This window comes from Labeo rohita, chromosome 22, assembly GCF_022985175.1.
Source record: "Labeo rohita strain BAU-BD-2019 chromosome 22, IGBB_LRoh.1.0, whole genome shotgun sequence".
In the NCBI taxonomy this organism is placed as follows: domain Eukaryota; kingdom Metazoa; phylum Chordata; class Actinopteri; order Cypriniformes; family Cyprinidae; genus Labeo; species Labeo rohita.
In genome coordinates, this window is record NC_066890.1 from 36,072,908 (window position 1) to 36,099,783 (window position 26,876).

General features: G+C 28.4%; 1 protein-coding gene across 1 annotated transcript; it reads left to right on the forward strand.

Annotated features, from left to right (window-relative positions):
• Positions 1 to 2,858: 2,858 nt before the first annotated feature.
• Positions 2,859 to 25,908, forward strand: slx9 (SLX9 ribosome biogenesis factor). Its single transcript, XM_051094176.1, has 6 exons — positions 2,859 to 3,170; positions 3,297 to 3,423; positions 18,193 to 18,261; positions 21,019 to 21,184; positions 23,375 to 23,443; positions 25,493 to 25,908. Exons 1-6 carry the CDS (start codon positions 2,979 to 2,981, stop codon positions 25,611 to 25,613), a joined length of 744 nt encoding a protein of 247 aa, XP_050950133.1. The 5' UTR covers positions 2,859 to 2,978; the 3' UTR covers positions 25,614 to 25,908.
• The last annotated feature ends 968 nt before the right edge of the window (positions 25,909 to 26,876 follow it).

Genomic DNA, 26,876 nt, shown 5'->3' on the forward strand with positions numbered 1-26,876 from the left:
GTTCTGGGTCTGGAGTGGGGATGACGTCCTCCTCGATGATGTCGATGGTCCACGACGATCCACAGGACGCCAGCACCCACTCGATGTACTCCGGCAGGCTCTCTTGAGGACCCTCCCCAGATAGCAGCACCTTGGTGGTGGTGTTAAGTCCAGTGTAGTAGAACTTGCATAGGCTGCTATCCGTAAAGTGGGAGTGTTCTGCCAGGAAGATGTAATCACGAGTGTGGTCCTCAAGAGAGCGTTCCCCCTGCTTCAGGAGGATGAGAAGAACGGTAGGATCCATAATAATAATAATCAAAAAACAAAAACACTGAGGGGAAAAAACGGAAAAATAAACGCAGGGGAAGATGCCGGGAAAAAACTGTAGCGGTCGGTCTTTCTGTTACGTTTGCTGGTGCTGGATGGAAGACAGGATACAACGTACGAAACAAATCTTATTTTAATTACTTTCAAGAGGAACAGGCAGGAACACAGAGCGATATCCACACACACTGAAACTCAAATCAACAATAAAGACCGACAGGGAACTCATGACAAAGACAGATTTATAAAGGCTAACTAATAATGACAGACAGGTGAACCAGATAACGCAAACAAGGACTAAACCAAAGTAGACAGATCGACGGGGGGAGACAATGGGAGAAACCAAGAATACAAACAGACAGAACTGTGACACGCATAGCGTTAACTAGTTTTTTGTAACTTGATAAAAGGGTGATATAATGCAAAGTATAGTGTTATAAATGTACATACATATTTTCAGTGTTGGGAAGGTTACTTTGGAAATGTAATAGGTTACAGATTACAAGTTACTTGATTTAAAATGTAATAAGTAGTGTAAAAAAGTTAAGCAGTTAAGCAATTACTTTATTAAAGTAATGTAACGTATTACTTTTAATTACTTTTTGATTACTTTTCTAAATTTCTAATGTTTTAAACTGTTAAATCATTTGAAACATTTAAACCAGGCAGAGTTAACCTTACAGTAGCGTTCAACACTGATTACTGTCAGACTTTCAAAATCCTTTATCACTTGTATTAAGATTATAATAAGTAAGGGACAACATACATCTTTATTTTGCGATAACAACTGCCTGAATGTATATTATCTCGCTTATTACACAGCTGCTTGATAGATTATTTAGATGTTTCGTGTCAAAATTATTAGACACAAAACACTGAGTTGAAATATTTGAACGCAAAGCTTCCATGAAGAAATCAGTTGCTGGCAAACAGCAAGTTCAAACTAGACATTTTAGGGACACAGTGCAGTCATACCACTTTTCTTACACAACATTTCACCACATAAATAATTAAGTAGTAGTACTAGTTTGTTAGTTATCTTATAATCCATTACAGTGTACAAAAAAAGGCAGCAGCTGTGTTTGTATGAAACAATAGAGCAAGTCCACGATACCAGGATGACAGAAATAAGAAATTGTCCACATAATATTGAATTAAGCTTTAATATTTTATTAGCTAACCAAACGCAAAGCTTCCGCCAAGAAAAATTATCAAGCATATAACACTGACTTAAGTTGCCCCGAGTCTGAGCTGTGTAATAATTGAATTTAAAGCACAGCCACTACAAATTCAGGCTTGTTTTTTTCTTACTTGTTTTTTTGGGGCTTTTTATGCCTTTTATTGTGATAGGACAGTAGAGAGATGACAGGAAAGAGCTGGGAGGAGAGAGGGGAGCGGGATCGGCAAAGGACCTCGAGACGGGAATCGAACTTGGGTCACCGCGAGCGCAGTTGCGCTATATGTCATAACAAGATCATAACATAACATCATAACAAGAAATAGTTTAATAGCTATGATACTGGGTTTGAAATCAAATGTTTACATAGTTATGACAGAAAACACTAGCATCTAACAATGCCTTGGAAAAAACAATCTTAAAAAATAAAGTTTATGCATAAACCCAAATAGGAAGTAAAACAGTTATCGAATAAGCATGTGTCCTATTCTGTGTCCTAAACAACTGAAACATAGGTGTCTCATTTTAGAGCAGTCAATGCAATTTATGAAAGAAGTCAATTAAATCTGTAAGTGGGGGTGGGTGTGTGAAAAAATTCAATTGTAATCCCCTTTGTAATCACTGGCATTTTTTAAAAGTAACTGTAATTTAATTACAAAGTTTTTCTCAGTAACTGTAACTAATTAGAATTACATTTATCTTGTAATTAAATTACGTAATTCCGTTACATGTAATTAGTTACTCCCCAACACTGCATATTTTTAAAAATCAAAATATAAAAAACTTCAAAGGATTTATGATGATGATGACCGTTGAAACGCGTCATCACAGGCTTGTGAAAAGGGTCCATTGTACGGGTCAAAATTGTCGTTTTATAAGGTCGTGTTCTTGTCAATTTCCTGTCGTAAATATATCAAAACTTAATTTTTGATTAGTAATTGGCATTTGCTAATTTGGACAACTTTCATGGCGATCTTCTCTATCAGAAAGCTTATTTATGCAGCTTTCAGTTGATATATAAATCTCAATTTAAAAAAAATGACTGTTATGACTGGAAATGGTAAGTAATATGCCAAAAAAACGGTTGGTACACTTTTACTATAATAAAACCATGGTTAATTTTCGTAAGGGAGCGTAGTATGGGAGATTATGCGATAACGGACATTTCTTGTCATCACGTTCGATCAAACTTACATTTCTTCTTACTTTTGTCATCTATTATGTGTTTAATGTTCAAATTTGTGATGTTTATTTAAGTTTTAAAGTTGGTTGGACAACTATACCTCAACATTTTCAAGCGCAGACGAGCCTCTTCGGTCTGAGGAGAAGTTTTGACGGAACTCATCTTCCGTTTTATTTGTACTCGGACAATATTAGCTGTAACACTAAACAAATTGTCACTTTTAACACGTGTGGGACTTTTTTTCCTGAATGTTTGCGCGGTGTATAAACGTAAGGATCTTTTCAAGATAAATTACAACACGTATACTTGGACAGAATGGTGGGGAAAATTAAACGGGCCCGGCAGAAGCTCCATCACGGAGCTGTAAAGCTGCAAAATGAGCACGAAAACAAGCCCATGCTGGGGAATCTGGAGAAGATACAGATGAAGCCTATTCAACTCACAAAAATAGATTCAATAGAGAGCAAACTCAACATATCTGACAGCAGTATAAACAATAATTCAAAGGTATGGACGGTTGTATTGTCATATTCACGTTAGTGTCATATATTGTATTTCCAGTGTCATTTCTCCTCAGTTGACCTAGTCTAAATGAGATCATTTTTCATTCTGCTTCATGTGTTTTTCATGTAGGCATTCAGTTTTCCCACTGGAGTTTTTGCTGGAACTAAAATTTCCCCTGAGTCTTTAGTTCAAACGCTGAAGGTTGATGAACCATCAAGTGTGACCATAAACAAACAGTCTACAGGAGAACAGAAAGGTGAGGGGTTTTTCTTTCTTGTTTTATCAACTGATAAGTAAAAGTATTTTGTATTATTACACGTACATATCACTAAATAAATAAATAGTAGATTATACTGTATTATAAATCATAATATGTCCATATTTTTTAACACTGCCATTCAGAAGTTTGGGATTGGTATGTTTTTAATGTTTTTTTTTTTTCTCTAATGCTCATCAAGGCTGCATTTTCTTAATCAAAATTATGGAAAAAAACAGTAATTTTGTAAAATATTATTGCAGTTTAAAATAATGGTTTTCGATTTTAATATATGTTGAAATCTAATTTATTTCTGTGATGCAAAGCTGAATTTTCAGCATCTTTACTCCAGTTTTCAGTATCATGTGATCATTCAGAAATCATTCTAATATGCTGATTTATCAATATTTCCTATCATTTTTGATCAATTTGACACGTCCTTGCTGAATAAAAGTATTCATTTCTTTCAAAAAAGAAAGAATAATTTACTGACCACAAATGTTTAAATGGTATAGATTTAAATCTTTTTTAAAAAGATTTCTATTTTAAATAAATGTTTTTCTTTTTAACTTTTTATTTATTAAAGAATCCTAAAAAAAGAATCACAGGTTCCAACAAAATATTAAGATGTTTTCAACACTGATTATAAATCAGCATATCAGAATGATTTCTGACGGATCATGTGACACTGAATACTGGAGTAATGATGCTGAAAATTCAGCTTTACGTCACAGGAATAAATTATATTTTAAAATATTTTCACATAGAAAACTGTTATTTTACATCATAATAATATTTCACAATATTACTGTTTTTTTCTGGATTTTTGATCAAATAAATACAGCCTTGATGAGCATAAGAAATGTCTTAAAAAATCTTACTGATCCCAAAAGTTTCAATGACAGTGTATATTTAAGTCTGAAAATTAGGCTAAGTTTTGTTATTTAAAAAATTTAAATAATGATTTAATTTTGATTTTGGAAAATGTAAATATTTAATATTATTTTTATTATAATAAAATATTACAATTGCACAATATTTTTGCATTTAAATCTGAAAAATAGCCAACATTTTAAATGAAACATTATAATGCAAAATGAAGAAGGATGCTTATTCTTTTATTTATAGGTCATAATCAAACATAATCGTTTCATTTTAACTTTTGCTATTAAAATATTACATTTGCAAAGGTCTTGTGCAGATTGTGCAGATAACATTCAAATGTAAAAATATGTACAAAAAAAAAAAACTAAATGAAGAATAAGTTTGTTTCTTTTATTTATAGGTCATAATCATTAAATATTTAATATTTATTTTACTTTTACTATTATAATGCTATTATCGCTTTTTAATTTTCAGATTTGCTTTTAATTATTCAAGTAATTCAACAGAAAAGTACTTAATTTTAGTACATACTCCAAAATATCATTAGTTATATTTAATAGATATTTAATATTTTTATTAGTATAATTTCTTTATTATTATATAAAATATTTAAATCTGACGAATACGTTTCGTGATTTTTAACATGTAAAACACAGAAAAGATATATTGCAGTATGAAAAATAAATGTTATATTTATTTAATATAATTTGATTATTTAATAAATGTTCTAATGTATTCTATTTATAGGCCATAATCAGTTAATATTAATTTTATAGGCCATAATCAGTTAATATTACAAATATTTTATCTTAATATATACTTAAACTTACTTATAATATGCATTATATTTCTTAATATATTTAGCATTTGAATCTGGAATTAAATTTTTATGATTTTGACGAACATAAAACAAAAACAAATTTTTACTATTATAATATTGTTTCAAATCGTATTCTGCATCATAAATATAATATTATATTTAAATGTAATTCTAAAAAAGATTATTTATATTTAAATACATAATCTTATTGCCCAAAATGCACCTGTTTGTGGCCACAAGATGGCAGACTGTAACACGTTTTTGAAGTCTTATAAAAATCTAATATCTATTTTCTAAATTATGTATGTGAAACATTTGTAACATGTATTGAACATTGAATGTTAGAAATCAGTGAATAAAGATCTGAAGAATTCGTTCAAGATTCATTGAAAAATTGATGGTCTGAACCCTGGAACTAAGCGAGTAGTAAAGTTGTATCGGTGTAATGAACATATAATGTGATGAGATGAAAGTGAGAGTGTTTTTCACCTCACACGTCCTCTAGTTTGGATTGGTCTCTATAAATGTCATCTGTGTGTGAGTATTGAGGTTGGGTAAGGAGGGCTGTTCTATTCCTGGCTGTCTACAGTATAAATAACTCATGCGTGAACATCACAGCGCTGCTGCATCAGTGCACTGACGTGACCGCTGACTCCACCGCTGCTCACACGCTAACAAATCTGAGTTTCTCCTGAGGAGAACTGCAGAGATCAGACAACTAGCAAAGCTAGAAGGCTTGGCTACTATTCCAGTCTTGATACTTCTGCAGAGTAAACATACAGTGTACGTCTACTGTGCTTAGTATGCAGACTTTTAGTATGTGGGTGTTTCTTGGTACTGCAGACTTTAGACACTCTCTTAAAGTACATTTATTATGCTTTTAATACAATTTTATTTCTTCATGATTGGTAAAGGCAAACATTTTTTGGGGCACACTTTATTTTAAGGTCAGTTCTCGCTATTAACTAACCATTAAATGTAATTTCATTTCATTTGTGCTTTAAGGTTCATATCTAGTATTTTATGTATTCTAAATGCACAACATTAACATAACTTGTTAAGTATTTTAATAAATTAAATGGTTTTTAATTTTTTTTTTAATTTATATTGTTTTTAAAAGAAATAATAAAAAGTACTTAATTGAAATATATAATACAAATGTATTTTTAATATTTGTTATTTTTGTTAAATGTAATTATTTAATATCCTTGATCTGTTTTTTTTAATAAATTTAAAATTTTTAAAAAGTCATTAAAATTGTTTTAAGTTGAAAAAATTAAAAAAATATATAAAATACAAATTTATTTTTTAATGTTTCAGTTAATATTCATATATAAATGAATCACACAGACATGCACACAGAATATGGAATGTTTTTATTTTTAGTATTTTAATAAATTAAATTGTTTTTAAATACATTAAGTTGTTTTCAAAATAAATATTTAAAAGATTTTAATTAAATAAAAAAATTGAAATATATAAAATACGAATTTATTTTTAATTATTATTCATATATAAATGAATAACAGGCACATGCACACATGTATAATTGAAAAGAATAACATTTAAAAATATATGACTTATTTTATTAAAAATGTAAATTTTTAAATGGAATAATTTAATACCCTTGATTTATTTTTTTATACATTGTTTTTCATTAAGTAAATGAAATAAAAGAAATCATTAAAATAGTTTTAATTAAATTTAAAAAATGTAAATATTTAAAATACTTTTAAAATAATTTAAAACTTCAATTAATATTCATATAGAAATGAATCGCGCACACACACACACACAGAGAATGTTTATTTTTAGTATGTTAATAAATTAAATTTTTTAAATAAATTCATTTTTTAAAAATAAATAATTAAAATGATTTTAATAAAACTATTATATAGCATGCAAATGTATTTTTAATTTAATTAATAGTCATATATAAATGAATCACATACACACACACACACATATATATATATATATATATAATTTTGAAAATAATAAAATGTAAAAATATGACTTATTTTTATTAAAATTTGAATTTTTATTAAATATAATTTAATGTCCTTGAGTTATTGTTTTTTAAATAAATTAAATTGTTTTTAAAAGAAATCAATAAAATGCTTTTAATTAAATTGAAAAAAAAGTAATATACAATATTCATATATAATTGAAATGCACATGCACACACACACACATACACACCTATATATAATTGAAAAAATAACATTTAAAAAGATATATATATTTTTTACTTTATTTTTAGTAAATGTAATTATTTAGAGTAAATTGTTTTAATTAAATTGAAAAGAAATAAGATTTATTTTTAATGTTTAAATTAATATTTATATGTAAATGAAACACGCATACACACATGCATATATATATATATACATATATATATGTATATGGAAAAGAATAACATTTAAAAAGATGTAAATTCTTTGTATTAAAATTTTTATTAAATCTAGTTGCTCAATATCAGTGATTTATTTGAATATGCTATATATATATATATATATATATTCAATGAGAGTAATATTTGATTTTTTCTTTAAATATATTTTATTCGTAGCTTTTGTACATTTAACAAGCAAATATTTTACTATATATATATATATATATATATATATATATATATATATATATATATATATATATATATATATATATATATATATATATATATATATATATATATATATATATATACACGTGTCCAAGATTTCTTTTGTACATGCTTTATTTATAGTCAGTCAGAAGATGTTGTTTGTTTTATTGTTGTTTTATTTGTTTTTGTACATTGTCCATACACATACACACAATTAAAAATAAATGTTTTAGATATTAAATTTGTATTTATTTATTTATTTATTTTTGGATTCTGCTTAATCCGTATAGTTCGGGGATCTAGTTAAATGTGTCTGAGTTGCGGCTGCGCTTGAGCGAGGTTGACTTAGAGGATCGATGTGCCCGTGGCACTGCTTTGACAGAACGAGATCTTCCGTCTCTTTAATTGGGGGTATCGGTGTCTCTGCGTGACCTCGGAAATTCACCTCCTTCACCTCCAGCTCAGCTCCCCAGACACCCTGCTACCTCTCTTCACAGTGCTGGCGGGACCGGGAGATGAGAAGTGCAAGTGCAGAGGGGCAGGAAAGGGCAGCCGGGTTGTTCTGTCTGTTCCTAATTGGTGGTGTCCGTTTCAGCCAGCTCTCTGAACATGATGCTCTCTCTGGGATGGATGTGGTGGGAATGATGGATTTTTTTCCCTATCCCTGGTTTGCGGCAAACAGACGGATGCAGAGGCGAGATTGGGTTTCCAGCGTCAGGAGTGGTGCAGGGAGATATGAGGGCCGGAGATCCCTATCGGGCAGATACAGCAGAAAAACACCACTGTTGTTATTTCTGTGGTGGATCGACTCGCTGACGGGTTTGTTTCTGATCTAAGAGTGGTTAAGTGATGGCTTTGAATGGTTGAGGGTGTGGAAAACTGGTTGTGGATCAGGCAGGGACTGAAAATTGCCAAATGTTGAATCGAGTTTGAATTTTTGTATTTGTTAATTGTGGTTTGCAATTACATATGGTCGTGTTTAAATTGATTTTACGTTATAATTCAAGTGTAAATTTTTAAATGATCATATTCGAAGCGAAACTGTGATGCAAAAGACACCTAAGATGTTTCTACAGGATAGCAGGAAGTAAATCTCGAACCATTAGTAACCAATTAGTAACTATCTATCTATCTATCTATCTATCTATCTATCTATCTATCTATCAGCCCTGTTACTAAAATTACACCAATAATCAGTCTGTCTGTCTGTCTGTCTCAGCCCTGTTACCAAAATGACACCAAAAATGGCTGTCTATTATTCAGCCCCGTTACCAAAATTACACCAAAAAATAGCTGTCTATTATTCAGCCCTTTTACCAAAATTACATCAAAAAATATCTGTCTATCTATCTGTCTATCTATTATTCAGCCCTGTTACCAAAATTACACCAAAAATGTCTGTCTATTATTCAGCCTTTTTACCAAAATTACACCAAAAATGGCTATTATTCAGCCCTGTTACCAAAATTACACCAAAAATGTCTGTCTATTATTCAGGCCTGTTACCAAAATTACACCAAAAAATGTATGTCTGTTATTCAGCCCTGTTACCAAAATTACATAAAAAAATATCTGTCTATTTATCTGTCTATCTATTATTCAGGCCTGTTACCAAAATTACACCAAAAAATGTCTGTCTATTATTCAGGCCTGTTACCAAAATTATACCAAAAAATGTATGTCTATTATTCAGGCCTGTTACCAAAATTACACCAAAAAATGTCTGCCTATTATTTAGGCCTGTTACTAAAATTACACCAAAAAAATGTAAGTCTATTATTCAGGCCTGTTACAAAAATTACATCAAAAATGTCTATCTATTATTCAGGCCTGTTACCAAAATTACACCAAAAAATGTCTGCCTATTATTCAGCCCTGTTACCAAAATTACATAAAAAAATATCTGTCTATCTATCTGTCTATCTATTATTCAGCCCTGTTACCAAAATTACACCAAAAATGTCTGTCTATTATTCAGGCCTGTTACCAAAATTACACCAAAAAATGTATGTCTATTATTCAGGCCTGTTACCAAAATTACACCAAAAAATGTCTGCATATTATTCAGCCCTGTTACCAAAATTACATAAAAAAATATCTGTCTATCTATCTGTCTATCTATTATTCAGCCCTGTTACCAAAATTACACCAAAAATGTCTGTCTATTATTCAGGCCTGTTACCAAAATTACACCAAAAAATGTATGTCTATTATTCAGGCCTGTTACCAAAATTACACCAAAAAATGTCTGCATATTATTCAGCCCTGTTACCAAAATTACATAAAAAAATATCTGTCTATCTATCTGTCTATCTATTATTCAGCCCTGTTACCAAAATTACACCAAAAATGTCTGTCTATTATTCAGGCCTGTTACCAAAATTACACCAAAAAATGTATGTCTGTTATTCAGGCCTGTTACCAAAATTACACCAAAAAATGTCTGCATATTATTCAGCCCTGTTACCAAAATTACACCAAAAAATGTCTGCCTATTATTCAGCCCTGTTACCAAAATTACATAAAAAAATATCTGTCTATCTATCTGTCTATCTATTATTCAGCCCTGTTACCAAAATTACACCAAAAATGTCTGTCTATTATTCAGGCCTGTTACCAAAATTACACCAAAAAATGTATGTCTATTATTCAGGCCTCAGGCCTCTTACCAAAATTACACCAAAAAATGTCTGCATATTATTCAGCCCTGTTACCAAAATTACATAAAAAAATATCTGTCTATCTATCTGTCTATCTATTATTCAGCCCTGTTACCAAAATTACACCAAAAATGTCTGTCTATTATTCAGGCCTGTTACCAAAATTACACCAAAAAATGTATGTCTATTATTCAGGCCTGTTACCAAAATTACACCAAAAAATGTCTGCATATTATTCAGCCCTGTTACCAAAATTACATAAAAAAATATCTGTCTATCTATCTGTCTATCTATTATTCAGCCCTGTTACCAAAATTACACCAAAAATGTCTGTCTATTATTCAGGCCTGTTACCAAAATTACACCAAAAAATGTATGTCTATTATTCAGGCCTGTTACCAAAATTACACCAAAAAATGTCTGCATATTATTCAGCCCTGTTACCAAAATTACATAAAAAAAATATCTGTCTATCTATCTGTCTATCTATTATTCAGCCCTGTTACCAAAATTACACCAAAAATGTCTGTCTATTATTCAGGCCTGTTACCAAAATTACACCAAAAAATGTATGTCTATTATTCAGGCCTGTTACCAAAATTACACCAAAAAATGTCTGCATATTATTCAGCCCTGTTACCAAAATTACACCAAAAAATGTCTGTCTATTATTTAGGCCTGTTACTAAAATTACACCAAAAAAAATGTAAGTCTATTATTCAGGCCTGTTACCAAAATTACATCAAAAATGTCTGTCTGTTATTCAGCCCTGTTACCAATATTACACCAGTAATATCTATCTATCTACCTGTCTATCTATCTGTTTAACTGTCTGTCTATTATTCAGACCTGTTGCCAAAATGTACTTACTCTGAATTACTGTAACTGTGGTAAATATATAATGTGGTAAATATAATATGTAACAAAACGAAACAGAACATTACCTTTTTATTACTAAATATTAAGAGTTATACAATATATTTAGAGTTTCAGACTCCCCCTTTTTCACGTCACAATTTCCAATGGCGTTTGTGTGAAAGCAGGTGTTTATGTTGTGTTTATCATATCATTGAAGGATGCAGAGGCCCAGGCCATTTGTGTCTGGACTTCACATGCAGGCCTTTCTGTCAGAGATCGTCAGTCTGGAACAAATGATATAGTGGGGAAAATGTGGGTCGTAGGACATGACGTTTATCTCTCTTATCGGGTCTCCTCTCCAGATGCGTTTCCAGAGGACAGAGCTCATTGTGCAGTTTGTCCAAGGCTGTTTCATGCCCATATACAGACAAAAGCACATAGACGTCTGTACGTGTTCATAACGCTGTTAGAACTGAGTAAAAACTTGTTTTGATGTGTACATGACACGTAATCGTTCAGGACTCATAAGTAACTCTCATGTTATTCTCTTGAGTCTCCTGCATCTAATCTGTCCAGTTTCAGCTTTCCTTTACAGGAAGATGACGGTTATTTGAGATGCTGTTTCTTTTACACACACACATACACACACAGAGACAACAGGCCAGTCGACTCAAAGTAATTGACACGTACAAAATAGCAGACATAAATGCACAGAAATGTTAGCTGCAGATGTGGCTACAGTTTTCCAATTGGATTACAGATGTTGATTCATTTTGCACGGCTGGGAAATGAGTGAAAACAGTGTTTCGCATAAAAATGTGAAAAGCACATACAGATATACAGTAGTCAACATTTGAAGTGGATCAGAAAAGTTAATCAAAGTTGTCCTAAGACAAGAACGGGTATTGTTTCGGTTTTAGGACAACTTTGATGAAAGGTTTTGATCCTCTTCAAATGCTGACTACTGTATATGGAAACCTGTTTCCACCACTATATAAAACATAAAAAAGGAATTGCGTCTTTTTATCTCACAGCTCAGACTTTTTTCTCGCAATTTAGACTTTTTTTGTCTCAGAATTGTGAGATGGGGTATAAACTCACAATTCTGACCTTTTTACCTCAGAATTGCAAGTATATTTATCTCGCAATTGTGACTTTTTTTCTCAGAGTTGCGAGTTTATATCACACAATCGTGACTTTTTCCTCAGAATTGCAAGTTTATAAAGCACAGTTGCGAGTTAAGTCACAATATGAACTCACAATTGCGAGACAAAATAGTCAGAATTGCAAGATATAAACTTGTGAAGATATAAACTTGTAAATTTGTGAGAAAAAAGTCAGTTGCGAGAAAAAAAGTCAGAATTGCGAAATATAAACCAGCATTTGCGAGAAGAAAATTCGAAATTGAGATACTCGCAATTACAAGAAAAAAGTCTGAATTGCAAGATATAAACTAGAAAGAAAAATAGTCCAAATTGTGAGGAAAAAGTTAGTATTGTGAGATGAAAAGAGTAAAAAAAGTAAACTTGCATTTGGTGAGAAAATGATGTGTGAGGAAAAAATTGTAGGAATGTTGAGAGAAAGTCAAAATTAAAATATACTCGAAATTCTGAGAAAAATAGTCTGAATTGCGAGAAAAGTCAGAGTTTTAAGATAACTCATTTGCGAGTAAAAAAATAAGATATAAAGTTGCAAATCCCGCTGAACTTGTCAAAAACATGAAACATATTCAGATCATATTTCACATGAAAATTAGAAGAAAAAAAAAAAGAAAATTATATTTCCAGTATGCACTAATAAAAACTATGAATATTGATAATTGATTGAAATATTGATAATTGTTTTTTAATATGATCTAATAAGTAAAAAAAAAATTAATTATTTTTTGTGTAAAAATCATGTATAGATTTGAATAATTTATAAAAAAAATTAAATTAAATTTTTTACAAAATATATATTTTCTTGTATATTTTACTATAAAGTCAACAAAATTTAGAACAATGGAAATGACAAGAAAACAAAGATAAAATGTCTGCACTCATTACGATGATGGGAATGAAATGGGAAAATGTGTGTAATTCATGAAAATAATGTAACGCTGCAAAAAAAATGCTTTAGTTCATGTTCAAAATATGATTTATATTTATTTTTCTTTTCTTCTCGCAATGAAATGTGACCTTGACGTGTTTCTTTGAGATAAAGATAAAGATGTTGATTTGACCAAAAAAGCTCAGCTTAAAATTCATACACATTCAGAAAAGAACATGACCTGCCTTGATGAACATGCACAGCCATGCGAGAGAGGTCAGTGAGGTCACTGATGCTGTCAAACCCACCTGTCTGTCAGTGACTGCATCTCTGCAGATCTGTGAAGGCGTTTTTCATGATCAAATATCTCATACAAACACTCTTTTCCTCGGAGTGTTGCTCGGCAACCAGAAGCTTGTTGAGCTGAGTTTGTCCCCTGGCGATGAGAATTGCAGAGGTCGACTCATTTTCATGCGTTTCTCTCTGGGTTTAATGCATTTGTGTTATTTTTGGACAAAACAGTCAGTTTAACTGTTTTTACCATGTTGCACAACGCTGATCAACTCGGAGGGCCAAACGAAAGGGAATTTGGGCAGTTTATGTTGTTTCTGTGGTCATTTGCACAGTAATTTAGCTGTTATTATACATTTATAGCAAATTTATATAACTATGAATTGCACTAACAGATTGTTTTTATAATATTAATTATTAATAGCAATTTAATTATTTTTATTAAACACCCAATGTGAATTGTCTAAGAGTAGAACATGTAAAGCTTTTTTTATTCATCATTCAATCATTTTCTATTTTTCTATTTTACATATAGATTTTTATTGCTAGTAATTGTTCTTTTTTTTACAAACAATTTGCATGTTATAATGAAATTAAATTATTAATAACAGTATTTTTATTAAGCACCCAATGTGCATTTTCTGAAAGTGCACACAAATCTTGTGATATTTTTATTTTTTTCAATGCACAACAATTTAAATATTATTTTAATATTTGTTACTATTATTATTAATTAGATTAGCAGTTGCGTGTATTTTCTGAAAGTGAAGCACACAAATCTTATGATATTTTTAGTTTTTTTTTCAATGCACAATAATTTTAATATTATTTTTAATGTTTGTTGTTGTTGTTGTTGTTAAAAATTATATATTCATATTCATTGATTTAATAACAATTTAGACTTTTTTTTTAAGCTCCCAATGTGCATTTTCTGAAAGTGAAGCATGTAAATCTTGTGATATTTTTAGTTTTCAATGTACAACAATTTATTATTTAATATACTATAAGATATACTATATACTATAAGAAGTTTTGTTGTTATTATTATTATTATTATTATTATTAATTATATTAACAGTTGCACATTTGCTAAACATTGTTCTAACAATATTAAATGGTCAGTAACAATTTAGACTTTTTAATTAAGCAATCAAAAGGCATTTTCTGAAAGTAAAGTGTTTTTTCCATGCACAGCAATTTAAATATAATTTTTATATTTATTATTATTATTATTATTAATTAGATTAACAGTTGCACTGTTAAAACAATATTAAATGATTAATAACAACAACAACTTTTTTTATTGAACACCATATGTGAATTTTCTGATTTTTTTTCAATGCATAATCATATAAATGTTATTTTTCATTATCAAATATTATTTGTTACTATTATTATTAATTATATTAACAGTTGCATTATTAAAACAATATTAATTGATTAATAACAATTTAGATTTTTTTATTAAGCATTCACAGTGCATTTTCTGAAAGTAAAGCTGTGATGTTGTGATGTTTTTATTTTTTCAATGCACAACAATTTAAATAATTTTTATATTTGTTGTTATTATTATTATTATTATTATTATTATTATTATTAATTATATTACCAGTTGCACTGTTAAAACAATATTAAATTCACATCAAAAACAATTTTTTTTATTAGACACCCAACGTGAATTTTCTGAATGTTTTTTTCAATGCACAGTAATATAAATATTATTTTTCAATATTTGTTGTTGTTGTTATTATTATTATTATTAATTATATTAACAGTTGCACTACTAAAACAATATTGATTAATAACAATTTTGACTTTATTAAGCATTCAAAGTGCATTTTCTGAAAGTAAAGCATGTAAATCTTGTGTTATTATTATATATATTAAATATTATTTTTAATAATTGTTGTTACTATTATTATTATTATTATTATTATTATTAGGTATATTAACAGTTGCATAGTTGCATAACGTTGTCATAACAATATTAAATGATTAATAACAAGTTCTTTTTAATTAAGCACTGACAAAGTACATTTTTTATTATTATAATATATTAAAATATATTATAAAAGTACATTTTTTATTATTATTATATATTAGTACATTTTTAATAAGCATTTTTCTGAAAGCATTTTTTTTCAGTGCGCAATGATCTAAATGTTATTTTTAATAGTCGTAATTAGTATTATTACTTTTACTAACAATCAAAATATATTGATTAATAACAATTTCTATTCATTATTCTAACAATTGGAGTGTTAGAATATAAGTAAATTATATTTAAAAAAAATCATTTTTATTAAGCACGCAATTAATTTTTTTTTGCTTAGTCTATTTTCTGAAAATGAATCACTTAAATCTTAAGCATCACATATAAACGAGGTTTATTTGTGGTTTGACCTTGGTGGTCTGTGAATGACCTCTGTCAGATGGAAATTACGCTGATCCATACATATGTTGGACATACAGATTCCTCATCACACTCGATCTGATCCCCAGAGGTCAGTGCAGTCGTTAAATACACACAATATGCTCCGTCTGATAAGACGTTACCAGCCGGGAACAGGAAGTTACACGCAGTTGAAACAACAGACATCCTACTGTAATCTACTCACATGAGAGCTGTTGTTATTTTCCACTCCATATGCAATTCCGCAGCCATGAATATTCACTTTAGACCCAAAATAGTGATATTTTTTGTGCCATTTCAGAACATTGTTTTATCATTCTCCTCCCTAAATTATAATTTTTCACATATGTTTTGTCATTTCAAAGTGTCTGTGTGCGTTTATGAAGGGCACAGTGATGTTGGAGTACATTAGTGATGTCAGCAGTGCAGTTCCTACTCATTTCTGTCGGGAACTGAACCTGCAACCTTTGTGTTCGCAGCTGCGTCCTTAACTGATTGGCTGCCACTGCGTTATTTTGACAGGTGCACAGAGTTCATGCTCTGCAGACAAAACAAATCCCCAGTGAACCAAAACGTTTGCATTTAGACCAAAAATAAAACCCGCTTCAAAGAATTACTTGAAAGGCTAATGCATTTGTTTTACTTTTTCTGTTTAAACTAGTGTGGTAACTACAAGTAAAACTATTAATTAAATTAAATTAAAAAATTTAATTAATTAATTAAAATAAAGATCAAATAAAATAAAATATAAATCTCAGATAAAAACTTTTTTTAAGATTAAAAATTTGTAAACAAACTATTAAAAAATAGCTTTTGTTAAAATAAAGATCAAATAAAAGAAAATATCAGATTAAAACGTTTGCTAAAATGAAAAATAGAAATCGGATGGAAAAACAATTTTTTAAGGTTAGAATTTTTTAAACAAACTATTAAAAATAGGATTCATTCATTAAAATAAAGCTCAAATAAACAAATATAAATATCAGATGAAAAACTGTATTTTTTTAAAGAAAATGTTTAAACTGAAACTATTAAAAAATAGTTTTAATTGATTAAAATAAATCTGAAATAAACTAAAATTTAAATATCCAAAGAAAAACTTGAAAAGATCTAAACTTTATTTAAAAAATCAATTAAATAATTCAATTAATAACTCAATAAAATAAAATAAAATAGAAATATCAGATGAAAAACATTTTTTTAAGATTAGAAATGTGTAAACTGAAACTATTAAAAATAGCTTTTAATTAAAATAAAGCTCAAATAAAATAAAATATAAATATCAGATGAAAAACTTTATTTTTTAGAAATGTTTAAACTGAAACTATTAAAACATGTTTAATTAATTAAAATAAAGCACAAAAAATAAAATAAAATAAAATATAAATATCAGATAAAAAAAATATCTAAACATTATTTTTTTAGATTAGAAATGTTTTACCTGAAACTATTAAAAATAGGTTTAATTAGTTACAATAAAGCTCAAATAAAATTAAAATAAATATTAGACAATAATTTTTTTATGGTTAGAAATGTTTAAAATGAAACTATTAAAAACAGGTTTAATTAATTAAAATAAAGCTCAAATAAAATAAAATAAAATATAAATATCAGATAAAAAAAATCAAAACTTTATTTTTTTAGATTAGAAATTTTGAACCTGAAACTATTAAAAATAGGTTTAATTAATTACGATAAAGCTCAAATAAAATTCAAATAAATATTAACTTCAAGTTAGAAAACCTATTTTTTTGAGATTAGAAATTTTGCCTGTAAGTAAATGTAAGTATTAAAATGACTAAAACCAAAATAAAAATACATTTATTCTAAGTAGAAAAATACAAAAACGAATAAAAATAACAAAAGCAAATCTAAAATTAAAATGAAAACAAAAAATGAATTAAATACTAAAACAACTGCCTTTTCTGCTACATTTTATTCTTTTTATTTATTTTATGAAATTTCATTTGATTTAATTTCACATTTTTATATCTTTATTTTATGTCCTTTTATTTTTATTCTTGTTTTATAATTCAATTTATTCCTTTTAATTGTCATGCCTTTTATTTTTAGATTTATACATGAGAATAATCAGTAATGTTTTGTTTGTATTTTTAAGCCTTTTTTAGTATTGAACACAAAATGCATAAAATCTTTGTAAATTGAATCAGTATTGATCAATATGATCATCTTGTCTCTTTTTCAGGCACAGGAGAAAAGAAACAACAGTCGAAGAAAGAGAAAATGAAGGAGCGCAGGGAAAGATGGCTTAACAGTAAGTATTTTTTCACCTTCCCGAAAACAAAACGCTAATATCATCAACGGCCCGGGGAAGCCAATCCCGAAACGCTCACGTGAGGCTATTTCTTTCACGGTGAAGCGATCTGCGATTGTCTCGTGGGCCGACGGGAAGTTTAGAGATGGATATGTGGAGATCATTAACGCCACACCCCGATTCTGACGCCTGTAATCGCTCCGGCCGATCAATGCGGCGTGTAACACAAGCTCCGTCCGAGGTGATTATAATTAGGATCTAATGGGGCTCACGGCTCCAGCCGAAACCCAAGCCTCAGACTGCGTGTCGCATTGGCAGGAAATTAAAAAGGGGGGCGGATTAAGATGTTGATGGATTCGGAAAACTCAAAGACCTTCAAGGTCTTAACAAATGGTGTACGGTAACACTTCTGTACAGATACGCGGTGGCAAAACAAGTCATAACGCCAGTCGAAAAAAACCAAAACGCCACTTGCGAGATGAAAAATGTCACTTGTGTTTGCAAAAAGACACAGTGCTTCTGTCAAAGAACTGCTTCTGTCGTTTTTTTCTTCCCTATATGTACTTTGTTGTTTTTGGACTGGCGCTCCTGCTGTGTCCTGCTTTCCATCTCAGCGCTTTGGTTTAGTTTTAGATGTTAGATCAGTTCCTGTAGGAGTTATTTTCTGTCTGTGAGCTGGACAGGAAGTCATACTGGGTTTAGGCCTACTGGAATGAACTGAACCTTTTAAAACAACTTTTTTATTTTTTTTACATTGTGTGTGTGTGTGTTTAAAACACGTTTATTACTTTGATTCTTTGGCTAGATTAAAAGGAGATATTTATATTTTAAGTATTTTTATGTACAGGGTTAGGTTTGAGAGTTGCGGGATATGTATTTTACACTGAATTTTTTTATTTTATGCTTTTTTAAATGTGTTTTTGCCATTTTGTGTTATGTATGTTGTTTTAGAAATACATATTTTATGCTTTTATGCTGTTAATACGTACCTTTTATTTTACACTTATTGATCTTTTTATGAGCTTATGCTCTTTTTTTGCATTTTTATGTTTTTATTTAATGCTTTTTCAAATGTATTTCTGTCATTTTATGTTATACGTTTTATTTTAGAAATAAACTTACATAAACTTTTAATATATACCCTTTTATTTTACAATTTTACACTGATCTTTGTTTATGCTTTTGTTTGTTTTTTTGTTTATTCATTTTTATGCTTTTTTATTTTATTAACAATTAATTTACATTAATTGTATCTTTTTTTACATATTTTCTATACATTTTTGTTTATATTTTATTATATAAATGTTATATAGATTTGTGCTTTAATTACATTTTATTTTATGGATTTTAATTAAATGTAATAAATATATCAATTTATGCACTCTTTATATATATATATATATATATATATATATATATATATATTTTTTATATATATTTTTTTTTAACATGTTTTTTACATTTCTACATTTTAATGTTTTATTTAATGCTTTATTTAATATTTTTATTTAATGTTTTATTTAATGCTTTATTCTTTATTATTTTATTATTTATATTTTTAGTAATATTTATTTTAATTTATACTTAATATACTATATTTTACATATTTTTATCCCTTTATGCCTTTTTAATATACAATAATAATAATAAAAAATAACAATTTAATGTTTAATTTAATTCTTATATATATATATATATATATATATATGGACCAAATTAAAAAACAAAAAAAATATGTATATGTGTGTGTGTTAAGGCCATTTTTGCCCCTTTTTTGTTGCCTTTTTATTTAATGCCAATTTAGTTATTTTATTTTATTTTATTTTATTTTATTTGAATGTACTTTATTTTTATGCCTTTTTAAATATATACATACCTTTTTTACATATTGTAATGTTTTATTTAATGCTTTTTTTTATTTAATACTTAATTATTATTTTATTATTTTTATAGTTTTACTTGTGCTTTTTATATTTTTACTTTGTACTTTATTCATTGTTTTATGTTTTGTGTTATACCTCTTATTCTATGAGTTTCCATTTTTTTTGGCGCTTTATTTTTGTGTATTCATGCCTTTTTAATATATACCTTTTTGTTTTTAACATTTTAATGTTTTATTTAATACTTTATTATTTGTTTTATACATTTTTACAAAAAAAAATGTTTTATGCCTTTTATATGCCTTTAAAAATATTTTTTTCATTTTTAGCTTATATTTTATTTTTTATGTTTTATTGTATGCTTTATTAAATGTCTTATGTTTTTTTGTTTTATACCTCTTTTCTATGATTGTCCATTTTTATGGTACTTTATTTTTATGACTTTTTAATATATACCTTTTTATTTTAAACATTTAAATGTTTAATGTAATGTGTTACTGTTTATTTTTTATAATTGTAAAAAAAAAAATTGTATTCTATTTAATGCTTTAATTTATACAAATTAAAATATTTTGTTCTATATGCCTTAAATAAAATGTTAAAAATATATATATATATATATATATATATATATATATATATATATATATATATATATATATATATATGAAAAATATCTTTATATGTTTTCATTTTCGGATTTTTTTTACTTTTTATTTGACTAAATTCCTTGTTTATGTTTTTACTTATTTTAAGCTTTTTTATTAATTAATTTATTTAAAATAATTTTTATTCCTTTTCATACCTTTTGATGATAATAACCAGCAGAAAAAAAACACTTTTTCATGTCATTTGTTTGCATCTCTGCCATCTCCAGAGATCAGTGCGATCAAGCTGGCGCGTGAGCAGCAGGTGGCGCAGGCGCGGAGGAAGGCCACACCCGTGGTGGGCGACATGAGACCGCTGGTCGACGCCCTTCCCGAACTCTCCCAGCTCCTCCCGTCTCTCAAAACCTCCGCCAGCACACAGTGCAAAAACAAAGCGTAAGCTCTCAGTTTTCTACACAGTTTTACTACACACAAGCACATTGGATGTGTATGCTGGCATATCCTCTGTGATAATTTATGCGTATCTCAAAACAACACATTGTACAAACACATTTCATTCAACAGCTGTTTTTTGTATACATTTTCTGCAAGCCAGTGTAGATATTTTTTCTTTCTGCCCTCTGTAGTTCTCTAAATTTACTTAATATTTAAAGTACATTTAAATTATTATTATTTTTTATTACATTTCTAATAAAACCTCTAATAAAATGCCAAAAGCCATAACATCTTATTTTGTTTTACAGATTATTCCAAAAATTAATGTCAGCTCAAGATAAATACCCACTACCAGTATTAACATTTCCAATTTTTACTTTTAACTCAAAATTAGTTAATTTTTAAAAGTCATGTTTTCATGTTTTGACATTTTGCCTCGGCAAATAGCTAAAATAAAATAAGTTAGGTTTTTTTATTTATTTATTTATTTATTTATTTATTTATTTCAATGAAATGTAGAATTAAATGTTTTTTTTTTTTATATATATATATATTTTTTATATTTATTTTTCATTTTAATTTTGTTTTTGTTTTTTAAAAAATGTCTTTTTCACATTTTTATTATTTTTTGTTTCCTAAAATTAGAAATGTTGCCTTGGCAGATAGCTCAAATAAAATAAGTTTAGAGTTATTTATTTATTTATTTTAAATGAAATGTAGAATTAAAATTTATTTTTTTCAAATATATTTTATTTTTCTTTTTAATTACAATTTTTTTTTTTTTTTACAATTTCCCAAAATTAGAAACGTTGCCTTGGCAAATAACTAAATAAAATTAACTAAAGTAATGTTGTTGTTTTTTGTTTTGTTTTTACATTTTTACAAAATTATCTTTTATCTTACAAAATTCATGTATATTAATACAATTTTAAGAAGTTTGGGGAAATTAATTTTATCAACTAGAATTTTTTTTTTCCCCCAATAAAATGTAAAATTAAAATTCAAAATCCAAGTAATCACAAACCAACAGGAAAACTCATTAAAATACATTGGTTAAGTGTGGAAACTGTGTAAATAAATGCATTTTTGTAATGTACTTTTATAAATCGATTTTAAATTTATTTTTCATTGTATTTTGTTGTGCATTTTTTTGTGGTTGTTGTTTTGTTTTGTTGTCTTTTTCACATTTTTTTTTATTAATTTTATTTTCCATTTTAGTTTTATACTTAAAGTTAAACTGATTGAAAATTAGAAATGGTGCCTTGGCAAATAGCGTTACATATTTGAAAAGTAAATAAATGCATAAGATATATATGTATTAAAAAACCATATATATATATATATATATATATATATATATATGATTTGAAAAAGCTTTGGGGAAAAATGTATTAGCTTTTTTTTTCAGTGAAATAAAATATATTTAATATTATTTTTCATTTTTATTTTTTGTTAAACTTTTGTGATTTAGCTGTGTTTTGCTTTACTTTTAGAAGAAAAAAAATGTCTTTTTCACATTTTTATGAATTTTTATTTCCGTTGTAGTTTTTTTAGTACGAGTTAACAAGTTTAAGGTTCTTTAGATTTTATTTTTATTTCAGGTAATGAAAATGATTTTAAATAGTTTGTGTTTCAGTTAACTACAATAACCCTGCTGTTGAAATGTCAACAACAGTACACTAAACGTTTCAGGCTTAGATATTTTTGGCAGTCCCTCTTAAGCAGATTATAGTAAAAAAAAGTATATTTATAACACACACAGGCTCTAAATGTATTTCTTAAGAAATGAAGCACGCCACGTGTCGACAGCAGTCACGCTGTTTTGTAGATTAACTGAATTTGGCTGCGCGCACGAAACTCTGAAAGCCAAAATGTTTCTCACAACTGTTTAATTGCTTTGATCCAAACCACATTAGTCTCTTTTCTCAGTTTGTTTGTGGTTTTTATCTGTTAGTCATTTGATGTATGTTGTGAAATCTTGCTTTGTCTTGCATGAGTAGTAAATAACACTTGTGTGGAAAGTCTGCGCTCTGGAGAACTTCAAAGCGCATCTTCAAACATGCCTTGAAATATCCATGTATAAAACACTTGAGCCTTTTTCTGACATGTTTTTGTTTTTTAACGTGATGATGATAAATATAAATGGTTCTGTATGTAAACACAGTTGTTTGTTCTTGTTTCTCGCAACAGTCCGGTTAAGAAGAAACCAGAACCCACAAACTACAGCCAGATGAAACCAGCCCAGAAACGAAAACTACTGTAAGATAATGGCTTCCCTCTCATTTCCACACTGTGCTAATGTTAATTTCACATCCGTATTTTATTTCATCAATCATTCAGCACCAGAATTAGTATAAAAACCTAGTGGTTAATGGGAAAATCTCTCCAAAATCTCAATCACAAAATCTCACCAAGTAAAAAAAAAAAAAAAGCCTATTTTTAGCAATATTAAGACCTTTTTTGTTCTTTTTTTGAACACTTAGTTCCTTTAAAAAATAATTAATAAATAAATATATAAATTCGTAATGTGAGATGTCAATTCAATGTTTTTGTTATGCAAAATGTTGTATTTAAGTATTATATATTATTTTAATAATATATGTAATTTAAATAAAAAAAACTTTTGTTATAGTAAGTAAATGTATTTTTAATTATATAAAATGTATTAAATGTTTGATTTATTATAAATTTATTTAATTTATATTTCATTAAATTATTTAAATAAGCAAACATATAATTGCCATTACAAAAACATTTTCATTAAATGAAATAAAATAACTTTAACTGTAATAAAAATAAAATCGAAAACTTAGTTTATTTTAGCTGTTCCAAGGTAATATTTCTAATTTTCATTAATTTTAACTTAAAAAAAACACTAAAATGGAAATAAAAATGTGAAAAGACATGTTTTTACAAACAAACTGATTACAACAAAATCACTGAAAATGTAACAAAACTTTAAATGAAAAATAAAACTTACAATTTTTTTTTTTTTTAAAAACTTTGCAATAATGTAACAAAAAAAAAAAAACCTTTTCATTTAAAAAAAATAAAATTTTATTTTAACTACTTTCCAAGTCTACATTTCTAATTTTGTTAAAAAACTGAAAAAATAAATAAATAAAAATAAATAAACAACAGGTAATTTTGCACAAATGTAAAACAAAAAAAAACTTTAAAAAATATATCTATTTTAACTATTTTCCAAGGCAACATTTCTAATTTTGTTAAAAATAGTTTAAAAAAAAAAAAAGCACAACAAATTGGAATGAAAAATAAAAATGAAATTATAAAACCAACCAAACAAACAAATGAATAAATAGTAATAATGAGTAAATATTAAAAAAAAAACTAATTTATTTGAAAGGAATACTACTAAATTGCTAAAGGTTTAACAAAAATTAAACTGTAAAATAAAAATGAAATTATGAAAATGAAAATTAAAAAAGTAATTGTCAAAACAAACAAAACACTTTTTGTTTTAAATATTTGCCAAGGCAACAATTCTAATTTTCTTAAAACAAAAACTGATTAAAGAAAAAAACAAAATCACTAAAGGCTTAACAAAACAAAAAAAACAGAACATAAAAATGAAGTTATAAAAATAAATGAATTACTACATTTTGTAATAATGTTTCCTTTTTTTTAAAACTTATTTTAATTTAACTATTTGCCAAGGCAACATTTCTAATTTTGTTCAAACAAAAACACACATAAAACACACACACACACATGTCTGGTTTATTATCTTTGTGGGGACTCTCCATAGGCGCAATGGTTTGTATACTGTCCACACTGTATTTTCTATCCCCTTACCCTAACCCTACCCCTAAACCTAACCCTTACAGAAAACTTTCTGCATTTTTACTTTCTCAAAAAAATCTCATTCTGTATGATTTATAAGCTTTTGTACCCATGGGGACCTCAATTTAGGTCCCCATCGTGACACAAGTCCCCTTTAGTATGTGTGTATTCAGGTTTAAGTCCCCACCAGGATATATAAACCAAAAACACACACACACACACACACACAAAGTGCACAACTAATTGGAATGAACAATTAAAATGAAAAAAAAAAAAAAAAAACATTCAATTTTGTTAAAACAAAAACTGATTAAAAACACACACACACACACATGCACAAAATGCACAGCTAAATGCGCACTAAAGGTTTAACAAAATGAAAAATAAAAATGAAATTATAAAAATCTTTACCATTGTAAGCTTTCTTGGTTTTGTGACATAACATTTTTATTGTGAACAGATATTTAAAATGCCAAACGAATCGTTATTTTTGTCTGGTTGCAGTGAGACGGAAGCATCTCACTTCAGGGAAGCCATAAAAAATCCTGCCTTCAAGTCCAACCCTTTAGCTGCAATTGGGGAACACCTGCGAAAACGACTCAAACAGGAAGACGAACAGAGTTAATCGCAACTCTGCGGCGCCGCCCTGTTGGCAGACTTCAAGAACTGTATTTTATTACACCCTGGAACATTAAAACAAACAGTCAAACCGGTTTTATACTTCATAACAGAATATGAAAATGAAGAGGAATCCAGAGATTTGCATAATTTGCTGCATAATCACTGGAGGAAACTGTTTATCGTAGTTTCTCAGTGTAATTGTCAAAAAATGAGTTTGTGTAAAACGAGTCGCTTTAATGATCATGTTACCGGATATTTAATGAGTGTTTTCACACAAAAATAAATCCAGTGAAGAATGATTACGCATATGTTTTTCTTGAATTATGAAAAAATCCCATAGACTTGCACTGAAAATGAAATTGACTCTACCTGCTGCTTTCGTTTATTGAATATCACTGACAAAAGCCTCTAATTAAAGTGCGATCTGATATATCAGACGTTTAGCATGTGCCTCTGTATTTCCATGGCAACTCGTTGCAAAAAGACAGAAAGGGCGGCAGTGGCGGCAACACTTTTCAGAGATAAAGAAGAAATGGAAACCCGAGCCCTGTCATTAACCTGACTTCTCTTAATGGCTTCATGAGCGCAGACTGTAGGGGCTTTTGGATGTCTGATATTGATGAGGACCTTCTCTTGGATCTCGTTTCGGGTGAACTGGATCCACTTCGCAACGCCATCAAACGCTCAGTTGATCTTAAACGGAATAGCAGAAGCATATGTAATGCTTCATGACTGTGACTGTTAAGCGAGCGAGGAATGTGGGTGTAGATAGTAGATGTTCTTCACCCACACAAGATTCATCTCAGCGTGTTCTTGTTGGTTTGTCCTAAATCCGTCCATGCTGTGTTCGATTTCAGGTAGTTAAAAGACAAGAAAAGCAACATTTCTGTCTTTGTATCTGCTCAGGAATAATCATAGCCATATTTGCAACTAGTATCAGAAATGAAAAATATTCCTGGAATCAATCCATCTTATTCTTTAATGCGAAGTGAGCCTATAGACGAGAAGATAAACAATGTTCAGTAAACGGTAAAACTGTTTGCACTACAAACCAGTGTGTTCATAATTAAGATAATACATTAATATAATACAGTAAAACACACCAATTTCTAGCGGTGAAACTTTTTGTACAGCTAAAAATAGCTGGACGCGGATGAGACCGAAAGCCAAACCCATAAAATTTACAAATGGCCACATCCGCTTGTGTGGATATGTATAGAGTTTTCACGACGCAAAATCAATCAATCAAAACATAAACAATGCTGCT